The sequence below is a fragment of the Sceloporus occidentalis genome, unplaced genomic scaffold (genome assembly GCF_023333645.1).
Source record: "Sceloporus occidentalis isolate IW3139 unplaced genomic scaffold, rSceOcc1.0.p SCAF_8, whole genome shotgun sequence".
NCBI classification, from domain to species: Eukaryota; Metazoa; Chordata; class Lepidosauria; order Squamata; family Phrynosomatidae; genus Sceloporus; species Sceloporus occidentalis.
The window spans coordinates 23,495,423-23,514,411 of record NW_028316988.1 but is presented as its reverse complement, the minus strand read 5'-3'; the positions used below and the strand labels follow the sequence as shown (position 1 = coordinate 23,514,411).

The 18,989-nt window shown below is 49.9% G+C and overlaps 1 protein-coding gene across 1 annotated transcript; it reads left to right on the top strand.

Moving 5' to 3' along the window:
* Nucleotides 1–4,674: 4,674 nt before the first annotated feature.
* Nucleotides 4,675–16,808, top strand: LOC149308249 (nuclear receptor subfamily 2 group F member 6-like). Its single transcript, XM_089536855.1, has 7 exons — nucleotides 4,675–5,084; nucleotides 6,087–6,167; nucleotides 10,172–10,266; nucleotides 10,674–10,721; nucleotides 11,231–11,374; nucleotides 12,635–13,159; nucleotides 13,654–16,808. Exons 1-7 carry the CDS (start codon nucleotides 4,675–4,677, stop codon nucleotides 13,926–13,928), a joined length of 1,578 nt encoding a protein of 525 aa, XP_089392981.1. The 3' UTR covers nucleotides 13,929–16,808.
* The last annotated feature ends 2,181 nt before the right edge of the window (nucleotides 16,809–18,989 follow it).

Below are 18,989 nucleotides of genomic sequence, written 5' to 3'. Positions count from 1 at the left end.
ATAATGGTTGGGAAAGAGGAAGGCAGTAGGGAAAGAGGCAGACCCCACTACAAAGGGATGGATTCAATAAAATAAGCCATGGCTGCTGCTCCAGGTTTGCAAGACCTGAGCAGGGCTGTGGGCCGCCAAGGGAGCTCTTGTGGGTCTCTGGTCCACCATAAGCTGAAGCCAAGCTTGACAATGCAGAATGACAACCTCAAAACCCATGGCACCAATCACAAAAGTGTGCGTGTTGCCTTTTGACTTATGGCAACCTCATGACTTTCGTAGGGTTTTCTTAGGCCAGGAAGACTCAGAGTTGGTTTTGCCAGTTCCTTCCTCTAAAACAGAGCCTCCAGCACCTGATAATAATAGTACAGTTATATAGTTGTTGTTGCTGTGTGCCTTGAAGTCCTTTCCAACGAATGGAGACCTGAAGGCGAACCTGTCACAGGGTTTTCTTAGGAAGACTTGCTCAGAGGGGGTTTTGCCTTTGCCTTCCTCTAAGGTTGAGAGAGCGTGACTCTCCCAAGGTCACCCAATGGGTTTTCATGGCCAAGCGGGGATTCGAACCCTGCCCAACAAAGCCCAAGGCTCAAACCACTAAACCACACTGGCTCCCTGTAGAATAATTATAATACAGACAATAATAATTTGTCATTAAATAGAATAGGAGGGTAATAATATCATTTGACAGTAAAAATATATCACTATGGAGGAGGAGGAGGTGGAGGTGGTGGTGGTGGTCCCATTATGTAGAGGCAGGATGATGATGATGATGATGATGATGATATATTTTTAATGACGATGATAAGTGTCTCCTCACAATTATCCAAACAAATAAGGCAAGGAATCTCTCTGGAAAGTGGGAGTCAAGCTTTCTTCCTCCCTTCTCATCTCACTTTCTCACACACAGACCCACACACAAACACGTCCCCGAATGGTGTGAATCTGACTCCTTTCCTCTTTTGTTCCCAGGTTATTATTTCTGGGTGAGGAAGGAGTGGGAAGGCCAGGAGGAGACCCCGAAGGCCATAAATCAGAGGCTGGCAAGAATGCAAGGGAGGCAAAGCCCGCCAAATGTTGCTGGTATGTGTGTCTGTGTGTAAGTGTGTGTGTGTGTGTGTGTGTATGTGTGCGTCCCGGTGGAAAGAGAGGGGCTCCCTTGTGTGCACAGAACATTCCAGAAAGATGCTCTCATCACAGAGTCTCGTCCCTTCCAGCTTCTCACACAGGACACACCAAGCAACAGCGGAGTGTGATGGAGATGGCAAAAGTTATCAAGGGGGGAAAGGACACACAATGCAGGAGAGGTGGCAGCGGTTTGCTTTTGCCTGAGCCAACTGGGAAGGAAGTGTGAGATTCTGGAAATATGCTGTTTAGATGCTTCCAGCTTCTTTCTTTCAGTGAGTCTCAAAGGCGTTTCAAGATCTCTCTAAATGCTGATTCTACAAACATATCTTTGAATTCTTTTTACTCCTGTGGCTTGGACTAGGACTCTGGAAGAGCGGGGATCCAACCTTTGCTCAGCTAAGGATGACCTTAGGCACGTCACACTCTCTCAGCCTCAGGGGAAGGGAATGGTGGCAAGCCTCCTCTTGCCAAAAAACCCAGCCCCTTCTCTCAAAGTAAATATGTATTTTTACAGCCAGCCTGGTGTAGTGGTTTGTGGGTTGGACTAGGACTCTGGGAGGCCAGGGTTCGAATCCTGGCTTGGCCTCGGAGACCCCCCCCCCACCGGGGTCAGACTCTCTCAGCCTCCTTGGGGCAAATGTGGCCAAAAAACCTCCTGGAGGAGAGGGTCACTATAAAGTAAGCCAGAGTTGACTTAGAGGCCCATAACAACCAAACGCAGGGGGCAAAGATTGTTTCATTGTGCAGAGTATGTTTGTCTGGAGTCTAAAGGTCTTTTCTTCTTTAACAAAACTCCTCTCAGCGAAGATCTTTTCCGCTGTGTTGGTCAAGCACAGAAGCACCTGGATGACCCTTTCCAAGGCGGTGGGGGGCGATGGGTGGGCACACCCGGCCAAACCCTCTCTCCCTTTCTCTTCCCTCGCTTGTGGGTAGCATTTCCAAAAAGAAAATGGCTTCCCATAACTGGAATCCAATTGGAGTAGCCCTCCAGCTGGCAATGCTGGGCGATGGCTGCAGTCCAGCCACATCAGGAGGGCCGCCTAATATTGTGCCAATCCTAGAGGCTTTGGACTACAACTCCCACCATCCCTTCCTATTGGTCAGGCCGCCTGGGGCTGATGGGAAGTGATGTTCCAAACACCTGGAGATCCCCGACTCCCAAAGGGATCCGAGTTCAAATTCTGACACAAACCATCAACACAACTCACTGACTTTGATGCGATTAGTGATCTGCAACACAGCGTCTTCACAAAAAAATCCCTTTTGGGGGTCATGCTCTTAGAGAATTGTGGGAGTTTAGTCCCCCCCAAAATATCCATAGTGGGAAAATGTGTATGGACTGTTAACATGTCAGCCGCTTCGGTTGTTTTGTAACAGAGAAGCGGGATATAAAGAAAGTGTTATTATTTTTATTATGATGTTTGACAATGGATCTTCTCCTTCCTTGAGGTTTTTGGAAGCCATTTTTGGGGCCTTGTGGTGGAAAAGCAGCGCACAAATAAAACCCAGGATGGGAATGGTGAGGATCGCTGAGGGTCCAGCCCACCTTGCAGGGGCGTTGCGGAATTAAAATAAAACAGGGAAGGACAAGCAGAAGGTAAGAAAAGGCTTTCAACATTGTGCTGTGCTTTTCCTAAACTGTGTTTTTTCTTTCCTTGTAAAGGAAAGGGCTGAGGCTGACCACACTGCCTCCCAAAAGAGACTTTACTGGACTGTGTCTCTTCAAGTCCCTTGTTGATTTAGGGCAAACCTATGGATTTCGTAAGGTTTTCTTTGGCGGGGAAGACTCAGAGGTGCTTTTGCCAGTTCCTTCCTCTGAAATAGAGCCACCCAAGGACTATCCAGGGCTGACCCTGCTTAGTTTCCAGATGGGATCTTTAGGGTCCGTAGGCACTGTGTATATGTGGGTCTGTGCCTACAAGTCCTGCATTGAGTTATGGCAACCCCAAGAAATGTGCAGGGTTTTCTTGGGCAGATTGAGAGGTGGCTTTGCCAGGAGAGCCTCCAGCCCCTGGGATTCAGTCAGGCCAGATCTGGTGCTTTGAAGGCGCTTAGGCTACAATCCCCCAAAGTCCCCTTAGGGGCTGTGAGGTCAGGGGAGCTTTGGGTGGGTTTGGGGAGTCCTTGTCCCCCTTGTCACACTCAATGGGGACTTCTCTAAGGCCTCCTTGGTCCCTGGTCCTGCCCAAAATTCAGGGGCCTAGCCATGGCAGCCAGGAAAAGGGGTTTGCAAAGGGATGACTCCTTGGAGAGCCCCTGTGCAAAGTAAGTTGGCAGCATTAGCTTTCCTAGACTTGAGACTAAAGTCTTTGCCTCTCCCTGTGCTTTTTAAGCTGCCCTTCTTTGAATGTTGTTAATGTTGGTAGAATTTGGAGGCCATGGTCCGCCAAGGGCTCTTGCGGCGCCTTTGAGGCCGATTGTGCCAAAGAGCTTGTCTTGTGAGCCTTTGCAGACTAGGCCTGTTTCCTCTGAGGGTTTGGGTCTAGGAAAGCTCCTGCTTTCTTCAGCCCAGCTGAGTCTCCAAGGCGAGTCTTTCAGGGAGTCTGTCTGCAAGGGGCTTCAGGATCCCTTCTTGGGAAGATGCATCTGAGGAAGGAAAAGGAGCCTCCTGAGAGTAAGGGCGGTTGGACAGTGGAACCCCCTCCTTCCTCGGAGGCCTTTCAGCAGAGGCTGGGCGGCCATCTCTCCCAGGGGCTGTTTTGATGGAGAGTTCCTGCATGGCAGAAGAAGGAGGAGGGGGGCTGGGCTGGATGGCCCTTTTGGGTCTCTTCCAACTCTCGGATGCTAGGATTCTCTAAGTCCAAGGCTGCATCCACACTGGAGAGATGACCCGCTTCGGCAGGGCTTTAGGAGAAGGAGATGGAAGAAGGGAAGAAGGGAAGGAAGGAAGGAAGGAAGGAGGCTGGCGATGGGGCCGGCGGAAGAGGAGGGCCGGTGGCGAGGGAGGAGCGGAGGAGGAGGAGGCCGGACGGAGGCCCAGGACAGTCCTCCTCCTCTCCGTCCCTGGCCTCCTGGCCCCTGCTGCCCCGAGGAGGAGGAGGAGGAGGGCGGCGAAGGGCGGCCTGGCCCTCTGCTCCGCAGCTGCTGCTTCTGGGCCATGATCTCCCCGAAGAGGGCCTCCCCCCGAAGGCCTCCCCGGGGGCCCACCTCTGCCCTTCTTCGGGGGAAGCGGAGGAGGGCCGGCTAGCCAGGGCCCCCTTCCCTCCCTCCGGCCCCCAAAGCCCGGCTCCCTCGGGACCAAGAAGGGAAACTCCGAGAAGAAGGAGGAGGAGGAGGAGGAGGAGGAGAAGTTTCGGGAGGAAGAGGGGGAGCCTTCCTTCTGGGAGGGAGGCCTCCTGGTCAGCCGCAGCCGGGAAAGCCTCCCCTGGACCGGGACCCCCTCCGGCTGCTGAGCCCTTCCCCAGATCCCTTCCTCCCGGATCCCTTCCCCTCCTCCTCCTCCTCCTTTCGCCTGGGCATCCCTCCTCTTCCCCTTCCTCCTTCCCTCCTTCTCTCTCTCTCTCTCTCTCTCTCTGCTGCTGGGCCTTCCCTCCTTCCTCCTGCCGGCCCCCTTCCCCCGCGATGGCCATGGTCTCCGGGGGCTGGGGGCACCCCAACGGCCAGCAGCAGCAGCAGCAGCCGCAGGAGCCGCAGGGCGAGCAGGAGGCGCCTTCCCCGGCCGGCTCCCTGGGGAAGAGGGGCCGCTTCCCGCCGCGGCTGCCGGAGGAAGACTCGGCCTCTCCGCCGGGCGAGGCCGAGCCCTTGGGGCCCGAGGAGGAGGAGGAGGACGACGAGGAGGACGGCGGCGGAGGAGGCGGAGGAGGAGGCAAGGGCGTCCCGGGCTGCGGAGGGGCCTCGGGGGGCTCCCTGCAGGTGGACTGCGGCGTCTGCGGAGACAAGTCCAGCGGGAAGCACTACGGCGTCTTCACCTGCGAGGGCTGCAAGAGCTTCTTCAAGAGGAGCATCCGCAGGAACCTCAGCTACACCTGCAGGTCCGACTCACCGGGAGACCCTCTCGCCAGGGATGGGCTCCCCCTCCAGGCCCAGAGAGAAAGGGGGCCCCAGAGCCCCCCTGGGCAGCCAAGCCCATTCCCCTCCCTCTCTCTCTGTCTATGGCTTTGCCTGGGTCTGTGGGGCTCCGGAGTGAGCAGGCCAGCTTCCCCAGGGAGGGGGCAAGAGGGATCGTGGCCCTTCTCTGCCCTGGGGCCCCTTGGGACCCAGGCCTGGTGGGTGTCTCTAGGACGGAGGGGCCCAGAGGAGGCCTGCCCTGGCCTTGCCCTGAGGCTGAGAGAGTGGACTCCTTGCCCAAGGGCCTCCAGGGGCTTTCCCAGCATTCACCGTGGCTTCCAGAGTTGGAGCTGAGCTGTGCAGAGGCCTAACTCCTAGGCATGATATGGGTCAACCCTGTTCTGGTTTCTGAGTCTGCAGTTTAGTTCCAAAGGCCTGGGGAGGCTCTGGCCCCTTTGGGCCTTTCCTTTTGGCAGTGTGCAGCTTGGCTTACTTGCTCCAGACCTGGCTGGAGCTTTCTGAGAGGAGGACAGGAGCAGCCCTGAGCAGCAGGGGCCTTTCTCCTGTTTGGGTGGAGGATTGTGGGGCACATCCTTCTCAGATCCTATGGTGCTGTATGGACACCCCAAAAGAGGCGGCTCAGGAGGGGTCCCCTTGGCTTCACTGCCTGGAGATGAAAATAGTGCCTGCATCTGTCAGAGAGCTATTGCAGATCCCAGGGTCCCATGGGATGGAGCCATGGCAGATTAAAGCGGTGTCAAACTGCATTCATTCCCCAGTGCAGATGCAGTCTGGGGATGGCCTACTCTGAAGGAATGACAAGAGGCCTTTGAAAAGGTCAATTTCCAAGCAGTAGTCTCAGGATTGCATCCAGGGCAACCCTGATATTCCATAGGAAAGCAAAGCCTCCAGTCCTCCTGGCGTGGGCAAAGCGTGTGTGACTTTTCCCTTTCTTTTTCTGTCCCATGCTGTCTGGCTATAACTAGAGAGGAGCGTCAAGCAGGCCACAAAGCTCCAGAAAGTTTGGACAACAAGTCCCATAAAGCACCCCCAGGTCAGCAAGGCTGGTGAGTAGGCAGAATGGGCGCTGTAGTCCAGAGTCTTTGGAGAGAGAGCAGCTTGAACCTGGCCTACTAAGGATGTCAGGAGGCAGAGGGAAAGCTTTATTTGTGAGTGAACTTGGAGGCAGGTGTAGGAAAGGATGCTAGGAATTGAACTTGGGACCCTTTGGGGGGCTATTGCTTTGAGATCTGCTGGGGATCCCTTCACTCTTTCCCAGCCCTCTTATAGGAACGTCTGGTGGAACCAGATCTAAATCTGCTCTGGATTTCAGTCTGAACTTGAAAAGGTGCTCTCCAAGGTGCTGAATCTATTTTAGGGGCAAGAAAGGCCAGTGACTTGTACAGAGTAAAATGTGCAGCGGGTTCACCCCTCAGCATCGTCCTCCCCATCCGGGAAGAAGAGGGTGCCATGATAACAACAACACCAGCCTACCTTACAGGGGGGTTGTTGCAAAGATTTCTGGGAATTCTTTGAAGGCCATGGAGACCTGACATAATCTTATGGACAGGGAGCTGTTTGCTCCCAAGAAATGCTTTCCTGGAGGCCTTATTTGCAAAAAGGGCCAGGAGTGTACGGGTATCACAAGGGATGGTGTGACCTCCCTGCGAGGTAGTCCATATTGGTACCGCTTGGAGCTATAGGGGAATTCGGGGAAGAGGAGACAGATATACAAATGTCAAGATGGCGAGAACAGAAAATGCACAGAGAGGATCCAGGTGGGTGCAGGAGCAGTAATAGAAGTGTATACCAAAGTCATGCATTGCTCACTTTGATGCTGAATCGGATCCGGTGCCGGTGCCAGAGTTGCACAGCCCTGCGGGGCGGGGCGGGGCCAAGGGAGGGGAGGAAGGTGTCAGATTTGGCTTCCCTCGGGACCCCTGGGGAATTTCTCAACAAGGCGGGGATTTTCACTCAAAGGCAGGGGTTTCTTTTTGGGAAAAATATCTCCCTGCAGCTCTGCAGGAGAAACGGCAAAGAGAATTTGGAGGGTTTGCAAAGGGAGCTGGGTGGAAAGGCCACTCTCTTCCTTTTCTGAAGCCAGGCCTTGCGGGTTATTGGACTCTGTCTCCAGACTTCCAGGAGCTTGGTTGCGTGTGTGTGTGTATTCTTGCGTTAGGTACATACATGTTGTGTGTATGCGTTCTATCAATTTACCTGTATCTATCTCAGCCCATACATCCATCCACCTAATCTCCATCTACTTACCTATCTGTTTCTCTATGTGTGCTATCTATCTATCAGTCTGTCTATCTACCTACCTTTTCTTTATTCCTTTATTATACGCATAGAACCAAAGGTTGAACACTGTTTCTGCTGATTAAAACCAGAACTTGGAAGTTTTCTTTTTTAAAAATCTATTCTGTGGGAATTCCACGCAGAATAGTCTGCAGAAAAGTAACTTTTCCAAACTCTGCCTGAAAAAAGATCTTCTTTACCTTGAACTCTAAAGATCTGAAGTTCATTCTTCTCTTCCTCTTAATTTAGCAGATGCCACCTTCTCTTCCTTTCTCTCCTGTGCTTTCAATGCTCTTAATTCCAACACACAGCCAACCAACAACAGTTGTGAACAATCCAAGTTGTGTTGTGGGTGGCTTCTTTTCTCTGGGACGCAATGTTTTCCCAAAGGAATTGGGACTTTTGGACGTTCCTTTCTTCTCCTTGCGGTGGGTGGGTTTGCCATATTCTGTGCGGGGCGGCCTTCGCTCTTTGTCGTTGGAGTAATTGAACCCAGAATCGCTCCCCGCTTCCAAAAAAAAGGGGGTTGTTGCTTTGTGTTCTCCACAAGGGCTCCTTTCATGCCTTTCTCTGGCGCAGTTGGAGTCCGACGCATTAAGAATCGGAGAGTCCCCAAAGTCCCCGGACTGATTTGACTATTTAAAAATGGATTCCGCTTGGAGGCTGGGCATTTTGCAGTAATTGGCCGCCGTAATGACATAATTAGGACCACCGCAACACGCCAGTCGCGTCCCCGCTTTCCCGCCTCTGTGCAGAGTTTGCATTTCACTACGATGGGAGTGAGCATCGTATTCCCGTTGTTTGAAGGGCCGTATTCTCCTGTAGGAAACTGCCCTTGGTTTGGCATCATTTGGGTTGGCTTTCTCGGTCGCTCCATCCCCTCATTGACATTTGGTGGGAGCGCGGGAGACAGGGCCTTCTTGGTGGCTGCTCCCAGGATCTGGAATCCCCTTCCTAGAGAGGTTAGATGGGAGCCCTCCTTGCTATTTTACTGCGTCTCTTGTTTCGGTGGGCCTTTGAACATTGGTTTTAATGTATAGTGTGCTGAATTTTCATCTGACATTTTCAAATGATTTCTATTTTCACTGTTAATAATTTAATGTATTGTTATTATTATTGTTATCATCATCATCCTGCATTTTTCTCAGTTTGCAACTCAAGGTACCTTACAGCAGTTAAAACAAATATAGTGAATGGCTAGATTAATTTTATATTTACAGTATTTGCCTAATTAAATAATTACTTTTCAATTTTTGTATGCTCAGTTTTTAAAAAAAATCTGTGTTTGTTTTAACTGTTGGAAGATGCCTTGGGGTCCCAAACTGAACAGAACCCCGATCTCCAAAGTCGTACCCCAACATTCAAACTACTGTGCCATCTTGGCTCTCGCTGCCCCCAAATATCTCTATTTTCTTCTGCTTTCCTTCTCAAAATGGTGGCAGGAAGCGACGAGAGGTATCCCACCTTGGCTTGTGTGTGAGTGTGAATGTGAGTGTGTGTACTGGGGAGGAATCTGCCCTTGGCCCCTACACAGGTGCCCACCCCGGTGCCAACATTCAAGAGGAAAGGAGCCAGGAATCCTGGCGGAGGATTGTCTGCACTCTCTGAGGTTTCGGAGATGGGTTTCCATGGTCTCTCTCAGCCCCACACTTTCTTGGGGAGAGTCAGGAGTCATCCTTCTCTCTTGTCATGCAAGAGCATGAACTAGCAAAGCCAGAGGCAGAAAAATGCCAGCAATGCCCTTCCTGCAGGAACAGTAAGGGAATCCAAGAAGAAGAACTAGGCAATGGGGGACATCCTCAGAGAAAAGGGGCTCCTTTGGTCAGAAGGGGGACACCCAGGAGACCCACACTTGGTGGGTTTAGCCCCATAGAGACATTCCTCCAAGGTGGATTTGGGAACTTCGGAAGGAATTTAATTTTAAAAACGGAGGAGCCGTTATGGTGCAGTGAGTACCAGGCTATGGTTGCATCCTCACTGCGGAATTAATGCAGTTTGACACCGCTTTAACTGCCTCCATGTTAGGGAATCCAAGGGTTTTCAGTTTTCTGTGATATTTAGTCTTCTCTGTCAGAGAGCTCTGGTATCACAACCAGCTACAAATCCCAGGGTTTCCTAAGATGGAGCCATGGCAGTTAAAGCAGAGTTAAAGTGCATTAATTCTGCAATCTGTCAGCAGGCTAAGAGTTCATGTACACTGTAGAAGTAATGCAGTTTGACACCACTTTAAGTGCTATAATCCCATCCTATAAATATGTAGTTTTACAAGGTCCTTGGCCTTCCCTGCCTCACAAAACTACAAATCCTGGGACTCTGTGGAATGGAGCCATGGCAGTTAAAGTGGCGTCAGACTGCAGTAATTCTACAGTATAGATGCATCCTAAGAAGCTAGTTTGAATGCCTGGGTGACCTTGCACAGGTCACACACTCTCAGCCTCAGAAGGGAAAGGCAAACCTCTGAAAAAATCTAAAAAGAGCCACCATGGGATATTGGATGGAGTGATGGCTAGGAGACTGGGAGACCGGGGTTCAAATCCCCATTCAGCTGTGGAAGCCCACTGGGTGATCTTGGACTAGTCACACTCTCTCAGCCTTAGGGAGGAAGGGAACAACGAAACCCCTCTGAAGAAACCTCAAAAAGAAACCCACATGCTAAGTTCGCCATAGGGTTGCTGTAAGTTGGAAACAGCTTGAAGGCACAGAAATTAAACCGTATCAAACTTAAAGATATACAATACGTTCAAATTGATTCTTTTAATAATCTCTTTTATAGGTCGAATCGAGACTGTCAGATTGACCAGCACCATCGCAATCAATGCCAATATTGCCGCCTGAAGAAGTGTTTCCGTGTCGGAATGAGGAAAGAAGGTAAGTCTGTGCGTCTGTTCAGAGCAGGACTAATGGCTGATATGCCCCAATTGTAGCATGTTTTAATGGGGAAAAGAAGACTCTGCTCTGCATTGAGTCCTAAGCATTTTGTTTGGAGACTTTCTTTGCAAGGCAGCAAATCCTGGGGAAGACTATGCCTGCTGCAGAATGAATGAATGCTGCTTGACACTTTAACTGCCATGGCTTCATCCTGTGGTTGAATTTGTAGTTTATTGTGGCACCTCTTCAAAAAAGACGAAATATCTCAACTGCAAATCCCAGAATTCCATAGCATGGGGCCATGGCAGTTAAAGCAGTGTCAACCTGCATTCATTCATGAAACATCCTGGCCATGGTTTGCGGCTTCTGATGTCCGATTCCTTGTACCAATTTATTCTTTTATATAGAGTCCACCTTGTTCCCCCACATAGATGGCAGGAAGGTATTTCAGGCAGGTAAGAATAGGATTTCTTTGTTATGTCAACCAGGTGAGAAACCTGTTTGTATTCTGCTTTGGAAGTCCAATGCTATGAATTACTCTTCAGGGCTAGTATCCATTGTTGATGTTCAGTTGATTAATTAATGCATTAATAGGATTTATACCCAGCCTTTCTTCCATTTTATGGGGCCTCCAGAAGCTTGTTAAAATAGTTAAAACAATGCAGTACAAAATGGGGGATTTGGTTGATTAAAAAAAAAGCATTAAACCATCAAATCAATCCAATCCGAACACCATTAAAAACACATTAGGTGTGGATGACATCTTAAAAATAAGTCAGCATGCCCAGTGCATTATCCTTTTACCCGACCCCAATTAAAAAGCTGGCCTGTTTAAATAAGAAGGTCTTTGCCTGTGGGGGAAATAAAAGAGGACAGAGCTGGGGCGAACTGAGTCTCCTGTGGCAGGGAGTTCCTCAGCCTGGGAGCCGCCGCCAAGAGACTCTGTCTCCTTTGTCTTCCCCAGATGAGCCTCTGAGGGTGATGGCACCCTCTCTCACCTCTCCACCAAACCGTACCTGTGACCATGGTGGGACGGAGAGAAGGGTCTTTCGAGCCCAAGACCACATACAGGGAGCCATTTTGAGAGGGACCGCAGAGGAAAATGGAGGTATTTTGGGTGGCTTTGAGCATAGGTGACCTGCAGGAGGGTCCAGGGGGAATTGGCCCTTGGCCCTCATGCAGTTGGTCAGTCCTCCTCAGTCATAGATCAAGACCATCTCTAGTCCAGATAGTGGGGAAAGGGAATGATCCTGTGGGGCAGGGAAGTGCCTTCAGGTCAGGGGAAGCTGAGCTTTAAGCCTGACTGAGACCAGGAAGGAGGCCAAAGCGATAGAATCGGCAGGTGTGTAAACACAGGTCCCGAGGCCAGAGAGTTCAGGCCAAGCCTTCCTTTACAGAACGTGTTGCTTCGCCTCCCAAGTTGCCAGAGGGACCCGGCGGGCGGCCGAGGGACCGGTCGAACAGGTGCCGCTTGTTTGGAGTTGGAGTGCCCCCGGGGCCTGGGAGGCCACCTGAGGCAGGCAAAGGTCGCACCTGGAAAACAAGACCAGGCAAAAGGGAAGCCAAGGAGGAACAGGAGGAGGAGGAGGCTCCTGGGTCTGCAGCTTTTTACTAAATAAGCATGTCCTCCCAGCGTTTCCCCGGATAAAAACTGGGAAAACCAGTTTCCCAGTTGGCGTGGCCAGCCAACATCAGAGTGTGGTCAAAATGGCAAAAGTTGCCATTTATGAAAAACAGGCACACTAAGAGAAGCTGCAGCAGTTTGCTTTTGCCTGCGCACTCCCCTGCTAACAGTGCAAACAACTTTTGCCATTTGAAGTAAGCTGAGGACAAGGGGAGAAGGAGAGAGAAACTGGGACAGCAACTGAGAAGGTGGGAAGAACGGTTGGAGGGTATGCAGACGGGGAGATTTTCTCCGCCAGTTTCAGGCTTCAGTGTGGATTGCGTGTGTCAGTGTCTGCATGGAGAATTACTCCAGAAAGCCCAAAACCCAAACCCAGGTGTGTATTTTGAGAACCAGTGCTACCTTGGAGCAAAGGCCTGCCTGGCTTAGCATCCTCTGTCTAACCACTGAGTTCCATTTTCTCCTCATCCTTCTCCTCCTCTTCTTCTTATCCTCATCTCTTCTCTTTATCCATGCCCTTCTCCACAGCTCCTTCTCTATTTTCTCTTCTCTTTTCCTCCCTCTCCGCTTTTTCTTCCTCCTCTTCATTGCCTTGTCGCCTCTCTCTTCTCCTTCTCCATCTACTTCGCTTTGCCTCCCTCTTCTCTGTCTTCTCCTCCTCTGTTTTTTGCCGCGATCCTATTTTTTTTCCTCCTTACATGTCAGCTGCTCATCATGTTTTCCCATGCCAACCTTTTCCTCCAGCTGTCCAGAGAGGCCGGATCCCTCCTGCCCACTCGAGCGCCAGCCCCAACACCATGCCCAGCGGGGAGTACTACAACGGGCAGCCTGTCTCGGAACTGATTTCCCAGCTGCTGCGGGCAGAGCCCTACCCAACAGCCCGCTTCAGCTCCCAGTATGCCCAGCAGGGCAGCGTGATGGGCATCGATAACATCTGTGAGCTGGCCGCCCGGCTCCTTTTCAGCACGGTGGAGTGGGCCCGCAACATCCCCTTCTTCCCAGAACTGCCCGTCTCGGACCAGGTGGCCCTCCTGCGTCTCAGCTGGAGCGAACTCTTTGTTCTCAATGCCGCCCAGTCTGCGCTCCCTCTCCACATGGCCCCGCTTTTGGCGGCTGCCGGGTTCCATGCTGCCCCCATGTCCGCTGACCGCGTTGTCTCCTTCATGGACCAGATTCGCATCTTCCAGGACCAGGTGGAGAAGCTCAACCGGTTGCAGGTGGACACGGCGGAATACAGCTGTCTCAAAGCCATTGCGCTCTTCACCCCAGGTGGGTGCATTTCTGAGGCTGCCTCGCAGGGTCGGGGGTAGAACTCTCCACTTTTCTTTCCTTCTCATGAAACAAGTAGAAGAGGTTTTTGCATTTCAGGGACAGGGATCTGGATTTGAGTCTCTGCTAAGCTGTAAAATTCACCATTTATTTCTTACTCACCTCTCCCCAAGGCTCAAGGTGGGAATCAACATCCGCATACAACGGTTTAAAGTCATAGGTTGACTGGTAGGTCTGCTTGAATAGATAAGTCTTCAGTACTGTTTTAAAAGCAGACAGCATGTTTTGCTGCCGAATCTCTCCCAGCAGGTCATTCCACAGTTTAGGGGTGGCTGATAAAAATATCCTCTGGGTGGAAAATGCCAGTCTAGTTCTGCCCGGTTGAGTTAATGGGATGGATTATATGGGAGAAGGCAATCTTGTAGGTAACCTGGACCCGAACCAACTAGGATTGAGGCTGGAGTGTACCTAATCCCTTTCCTTGCTGTCTGCAGATGCCTGTGGCCTCTCGGATCCGGCCCATGTGGAGAACCTGCAGGAGAAGGCGCAAGTAGCACTGACGGAGTACGTCCGCGCACAGTACCCTTCCCAGCCGCAGCGTTTCGGCAGACTTTTGCTCCGCCTCCCGGCTCTCCGGGCCGTCCCTGCCTCCCTCATTTCGCAGCTCTTCTTCATGAGACTGGTGGGCAAGACCCCCATTGAGACCCTCATCCGGGACATGCTCCTCTCCGGCAGCAGCTTCAACTGGCCTTATGGGACCGGACAGTGAGGAGACCCCCTTCTTTCCAGAGCCTGCCTCGGATGCGTCCGCTGCTTTCCAGGCCAGGTTTTTCTGCACCACCATCGGTGTGGCCATTGCCTTCGTTGCTGGCAATGTAGAGTTACTCCTAGAAGACCACCGGCAGAGAGGCACATGGTTAGGTCAAAGCTGTCTTTGGGGAGGGGTGACCTAGAAGGTGGGGAGACAGAGAGATAGGCCTCCCCCAAAAAGTTCCTTCCAAATAGATAACCTAATAAACCCAGACCTATACATGGTGGGGGGAAACTGCATGGTGGCCGGAGGCCGTTTTTCCCTCCCAGATGCACCATGGGCCAATCCTCCCACTGCCTGGAAGCACAAATACCTCTGTTTCCCACTTCAGCCTCTCTCAAAATGGCAACCGAAAGTGACCTGCTCCCCTTTTCAGAAGGATTGCAGAGGGAAATGGAGGTATTTGGGATTAGGTCAGGGTTCTGGGGGTATTTTTGTGTATTTTTACGCATGTGCCGAAAATGTTTTGGGGGAAAATATCCCTCTGGGCATTGAGTGGGATCTTTGAGGGAATGGGGTCCAAGAGCGGCATGCGGCCCACTGGGGTGAACTATTCCTCCCTTACCTTAACACTTTTATTAGGGGATGGCAGAAGCTTTCTCTTCCTTTGGGAAGAGGAATCCTGCTTTTGCAGCATTTGGTCTTGACCATTTCTGGTTAATAAAAAAGAACTTGGGTGCCAAAGATTTTGGAGCAGGGAGTGCGTGGGTGTGACGGCTGGCATCATGTGTGACTTACTCCAAAAAGGGACGGGCAACTTTGGTGGGTCTAGTCCTTTTGCCCCAGGACTTTGCAGGATCACCAAGGAAGCCCCTCAATGCAAGGGCAGGGGAGTCCATTTCTGGGTTTATTTCAAATGAAAAATTCTTTTTCATGTTCCAAAGGCAGAAACCTCCAAACCATTAACAAAAGCAAACAGCAGCTCGTATAGATTGTTAGTTAACCCTTTTACTGGGGGCTGGGGGCAAAACACATTTGTTTCAGAGCTGAGTCTGGGGGTCCGAGAGACTTAGGAACCTTCTTGGGGTCCCTTTGGTGTAAATCAGCCCCCAGCAAAAATGAATACTACTGGTTATAGGTTCTCCTTCCCTCTCGCCGTGAACTTCTCTGCCGATTTCCTCATCTGGTCTCATCTATTCATATTTCCCCCTAATCTCTAGTGGAAAACCATCCGCCAGAGTTAGGGCTCCTCTCTCTAACTTGCCACCCCCCCAAAAAAATGTTTCTGAAGATGCTATGCAACATTTTAAGTGCATGTTTGTATTCTGCACATTCATTCATGGCATCAGGCTTCTGGCATCCTGCATTTGCTGGCCTGGTTTTGATGGGGGGAAACAAAAACCCACGGCTGTGTTGTCACCCAGAGACTTCTCATCATTTCACTGTCTGTTGGTGGCTTTGCTGTTTTTGGTGCGACCATAAAAGAAAGCGACAGAAGTGCGGCTCCAAGAGCCAGTGCCAGAAATGTGCCATTGAACCCATTTCCCAGATGGGGGAAAGGGAGGCCGAGCGTCTGCCATGCCTCAAGCCACCTTTAGAAGCCCAGGGCTGCATTGGGACTCTCTCTCAGGTCTCTTGGGTCCAAAGTACCAGTTGTAATCTATGCAAACTTTTTCTCCTCTAAATTCTGCATCAAGGAAAGTCAAATTCTACGCCTGGATAAAACTCTTTCATAACCTCTCTCTCTCTCTCTCTCTGTCAAATGTGCTTTACTTTAATCCAGTTGCATGATGGGGTTCTTCCAGAATGTCTTGGCATAGTCTTTTTGGGGGGCCAATACAAAAGGTGCCGTTCTCTGTGGACCCTTCAAGGTCTCCACTTGGCGAAGCCGAAGGGTGGCTGTTTCGGGAGAGGTCTGGCCGGCTTTTGTGTGTTTAGGAGGAGGGAGTCCTTCAACTCAGTGCCTGGTTCACTTGTGGGACTCTCTGCCACCAAGGTATGGGGACAAGGGCCGGCTTTTTAAAAGGGGACTGAGACAAGTCTGTGGCTTGGCTAGCTGCGTTTGAACCTCTGTGGCCAAGAATAGCCTACTGTGTTGACATGGGTTTCCCAGTCTTTGGGCTTCCTCACAATTGCGCCCTGCCTTTGTGGGGATTTAGAAGGAAAACAAGGCTGTGGGGAGGATTCTCCTAGCTCTTCTCCTCAAGAGTTGTCCAGCTGTCCCAGTTCTTGCTTCTTTGCAAGCACCCCTTTCAAACCAGGGGTGCTGCACCCAAAGGAGGAGCAGCTTCAGGTCTCATGGATTTCAATGGGGCTCCCTTGCCAGTGGGGAGGCCATTCCACTCCAGGCTTTAATATAAGCCTGAGGTGCTGGATTTGTTTCCTAAATAGGTTCAGAACTGTGAATTCAGGAAAAGCAGGAATGGATTCTGTATCCCACTGACATGGGAGTTGCCGCTAAGCGGGAAATGTGAAACGCACCCAGATCCTATCAAAGCCATTGAGGCTTTTCACGGAGTTTAAATTTTAACTGGATTGTGCCAAACATTTGCAGAGTCCCGTTTGCCCCTCTTTGGCCCGGAGTTGAGCTGATTCTACAAGACTTGGATTTGACTCCTCCACAGACGCTTCTCACCTCTTTGACATCTCTCTCTCTCTCTCTCTCTCTTACACACACACAAACACCTTCATGGGTGCTCTGCTGAGTGAAAGAAGCCAGATTCGGGATTTTATTGGTGAACTTGTGCCAAGCATAATAGATGGCAAGAAGGAGGTAAGGGGCACAGAGGGGCATTCTGGATTGTATTGATTTATTGCAAGGTTTTCTTTTTGTCTCCCCCCGCCCCCCCGCCCCCCGGTTCTGATTGAGGCTCAACCAATGAATCAATAAAAGATTGTTTTTCTTAAAAAAAAATAACACACTGGTTATTATTATTATTATTATTTTGCATTGATTGTGAAGAAACCATCAGGGATGAAGGTACTTAATAATGGAAAGTGGCGGACTCTCCTTTGCTGAAGGTTTCCAAGGGCTCTAGGACAGAGAACGCAGGGCTTCAAGATTATACATTATATTAAATTATATAATGATATAAATTTATATCATTATATAATTTAATATTATAAAATTATATACAATTATAAAAAACCCTATTTTATATGATGATAATAATAATAAATAAAATCTTTATATTTCCCACCTCTGCCCATGGATCGAGGCAGGAGTACAACACATAAAATCAGCATTACAACAAGTGCAAGTTATCTAAAATTACATCAATTAATGAACAAGGCAAATTATTACAGTCCATACCTATATAAAATTAGCAAAAGAATGGCTATGACCGGGGTTCTATTATGGTTTATCAAATGGATAGGCATATATGTATGCATGCAGGGACGTAGCCAAGGGGGGGGGGGGTTCTTGGGGTCCAGACCCCCCCTTCCGTTGGATAAAATGAATGGTGTGTGCTGCCGCGCCACCGCACCCAAGCCCCATTATAATGGTGGCACTTAGTCTGGACCCCCCTCTTCCCAAAATCCTGGCTACGTCCCTGATGCATGTATAAATGTGGATCTAATATTATATTTGTGTGTATATACTTATATACAATATTATATATATATACACACACACACCATATATACATTGTATGTATATTTTATATATGTGTGTGTATATGTGTGCATATATATATATGTATAAAATTATATATGTGTGTGTACATATATATATATATACACACACACATATGGATATATAACTGTAGTATTAGATAGATAGATAGATAGATAGATAGATAATTATAATAAATAAATAAAAATATAATTATATATGCATATATATATATATATATATATATATAAACTATATAATTATGTATGTGTATGTGTATGATATATATAACTATGTAGATATAATTGTGTGCGTGGGTGTGTCTGTATATCTAGATCTATATTTGTTGTTGTTGTTGTCGTGTGCCTTCCAGTTGTTTTCGATTTAGTGTGACTTGCCCAAGGCTGATCCCATCATGGCCGAGCCAGGATTCGAACCCAGGTCTCCAGAGTCAGACAAGGTATAATCCAGCCGTTTCAAAGGAAGCTGGTTTTCTCCTTTGGGGCTAAATCCCATTCCGCTTTCATGGAAAGTTCTAGGAGTACCGATCCGGCATCCGGAGTGTTACTCTAACAGTGACAACAATAATAATAGTCCTTGGATCCCTTCCTCTTAGAACCATAGAAGCTGGAGGGGACCCCAAGAATGATCCAGTCCAAGCCCCTTTCTGTCATGCAGGAACTCTCTATCAAAGCACCCCAAAAACAGATGGTCATCCAACCTCTCTTTCAAAACAGCCTCCAAAGAAAGTCCTAGAACCAACCCTCAGTGGATACTAAGGGCCCAGGATGATGATAATGATGACGATAATTCCCCATTGCATATAATGGGACTTGAGCCTCCCCCGATTTTGGGATCCAGGAGGTCCTGGGCCCAAGATTCAGAGGATCCCAAAGGCCCACTGTAATAAGAAGAATGATCATCATTGCAATAGTAATTCCCCATTGCATGTGATGGGGCTGGAACATCTATAGATCTTTGTATCCAAGGAAGGTCCTGGACCCAAACCACAGTGGATACCAAGGCCCCATCATAATACTAATACTATCCCATAGCCTCCATGGATTTGGGGATCCAGGGGCTCCTCTGTGACTTGGCCCCATGGAAACAAAAGTGGAGCTTGGGGCCACAAGGACTGGAACCTGCCTTCCATCCTGAGGCTCTTTTGGGAGCTGTAGTCCCAAAGGGCCATGTGTTCCAGTTTGTTATCCAGGGCAGCAGGGAACCCTTCAGGATGCCCAGGACCAAAGCCTTTGGGCCCCCTGCCTCATTATTATTATTGTTGTTGTTGTAAATCTGGACCCAAAAATGCCAGCCCTGAGTCTCCCAAACCCAGGAGCCAGGAATAACGAGCCCCTTGGAGCCTGAGAATGGCTGCAACGCTCCCTTTCCGCCACGAGAGGGCGCCCCAGGACAGGGAATAATAATAATAAGCGTCAAGGAGCCGAAATGCTTCTCTTGAG

Bases quoted from the DNA above. Each gene is read 5' to 3' on its own strand.
- LOC149308249 (XM_089536855.1), top strand. From the start codon at position 4,675: ATGGCCATGGTCTCCGGGGGCTGGGGGCACCCCAACGGCCAGCAGCAG. The intron at 10,267-10,673 runs GTAAGTCTGTGC...TCTTTTATATAG, and splicing joins TGTCGGAATGAGGAAAGAAG to AGTCCACCTTGTTCCCCCAC. The intron at 13,160-13,653 runs GTGGGTGCATTT...TGCTGTCTGCAG, and splicing joins CATTGCGCTCTTCACCCCAG to ATGCCTGTGGCCTCTCGGAT.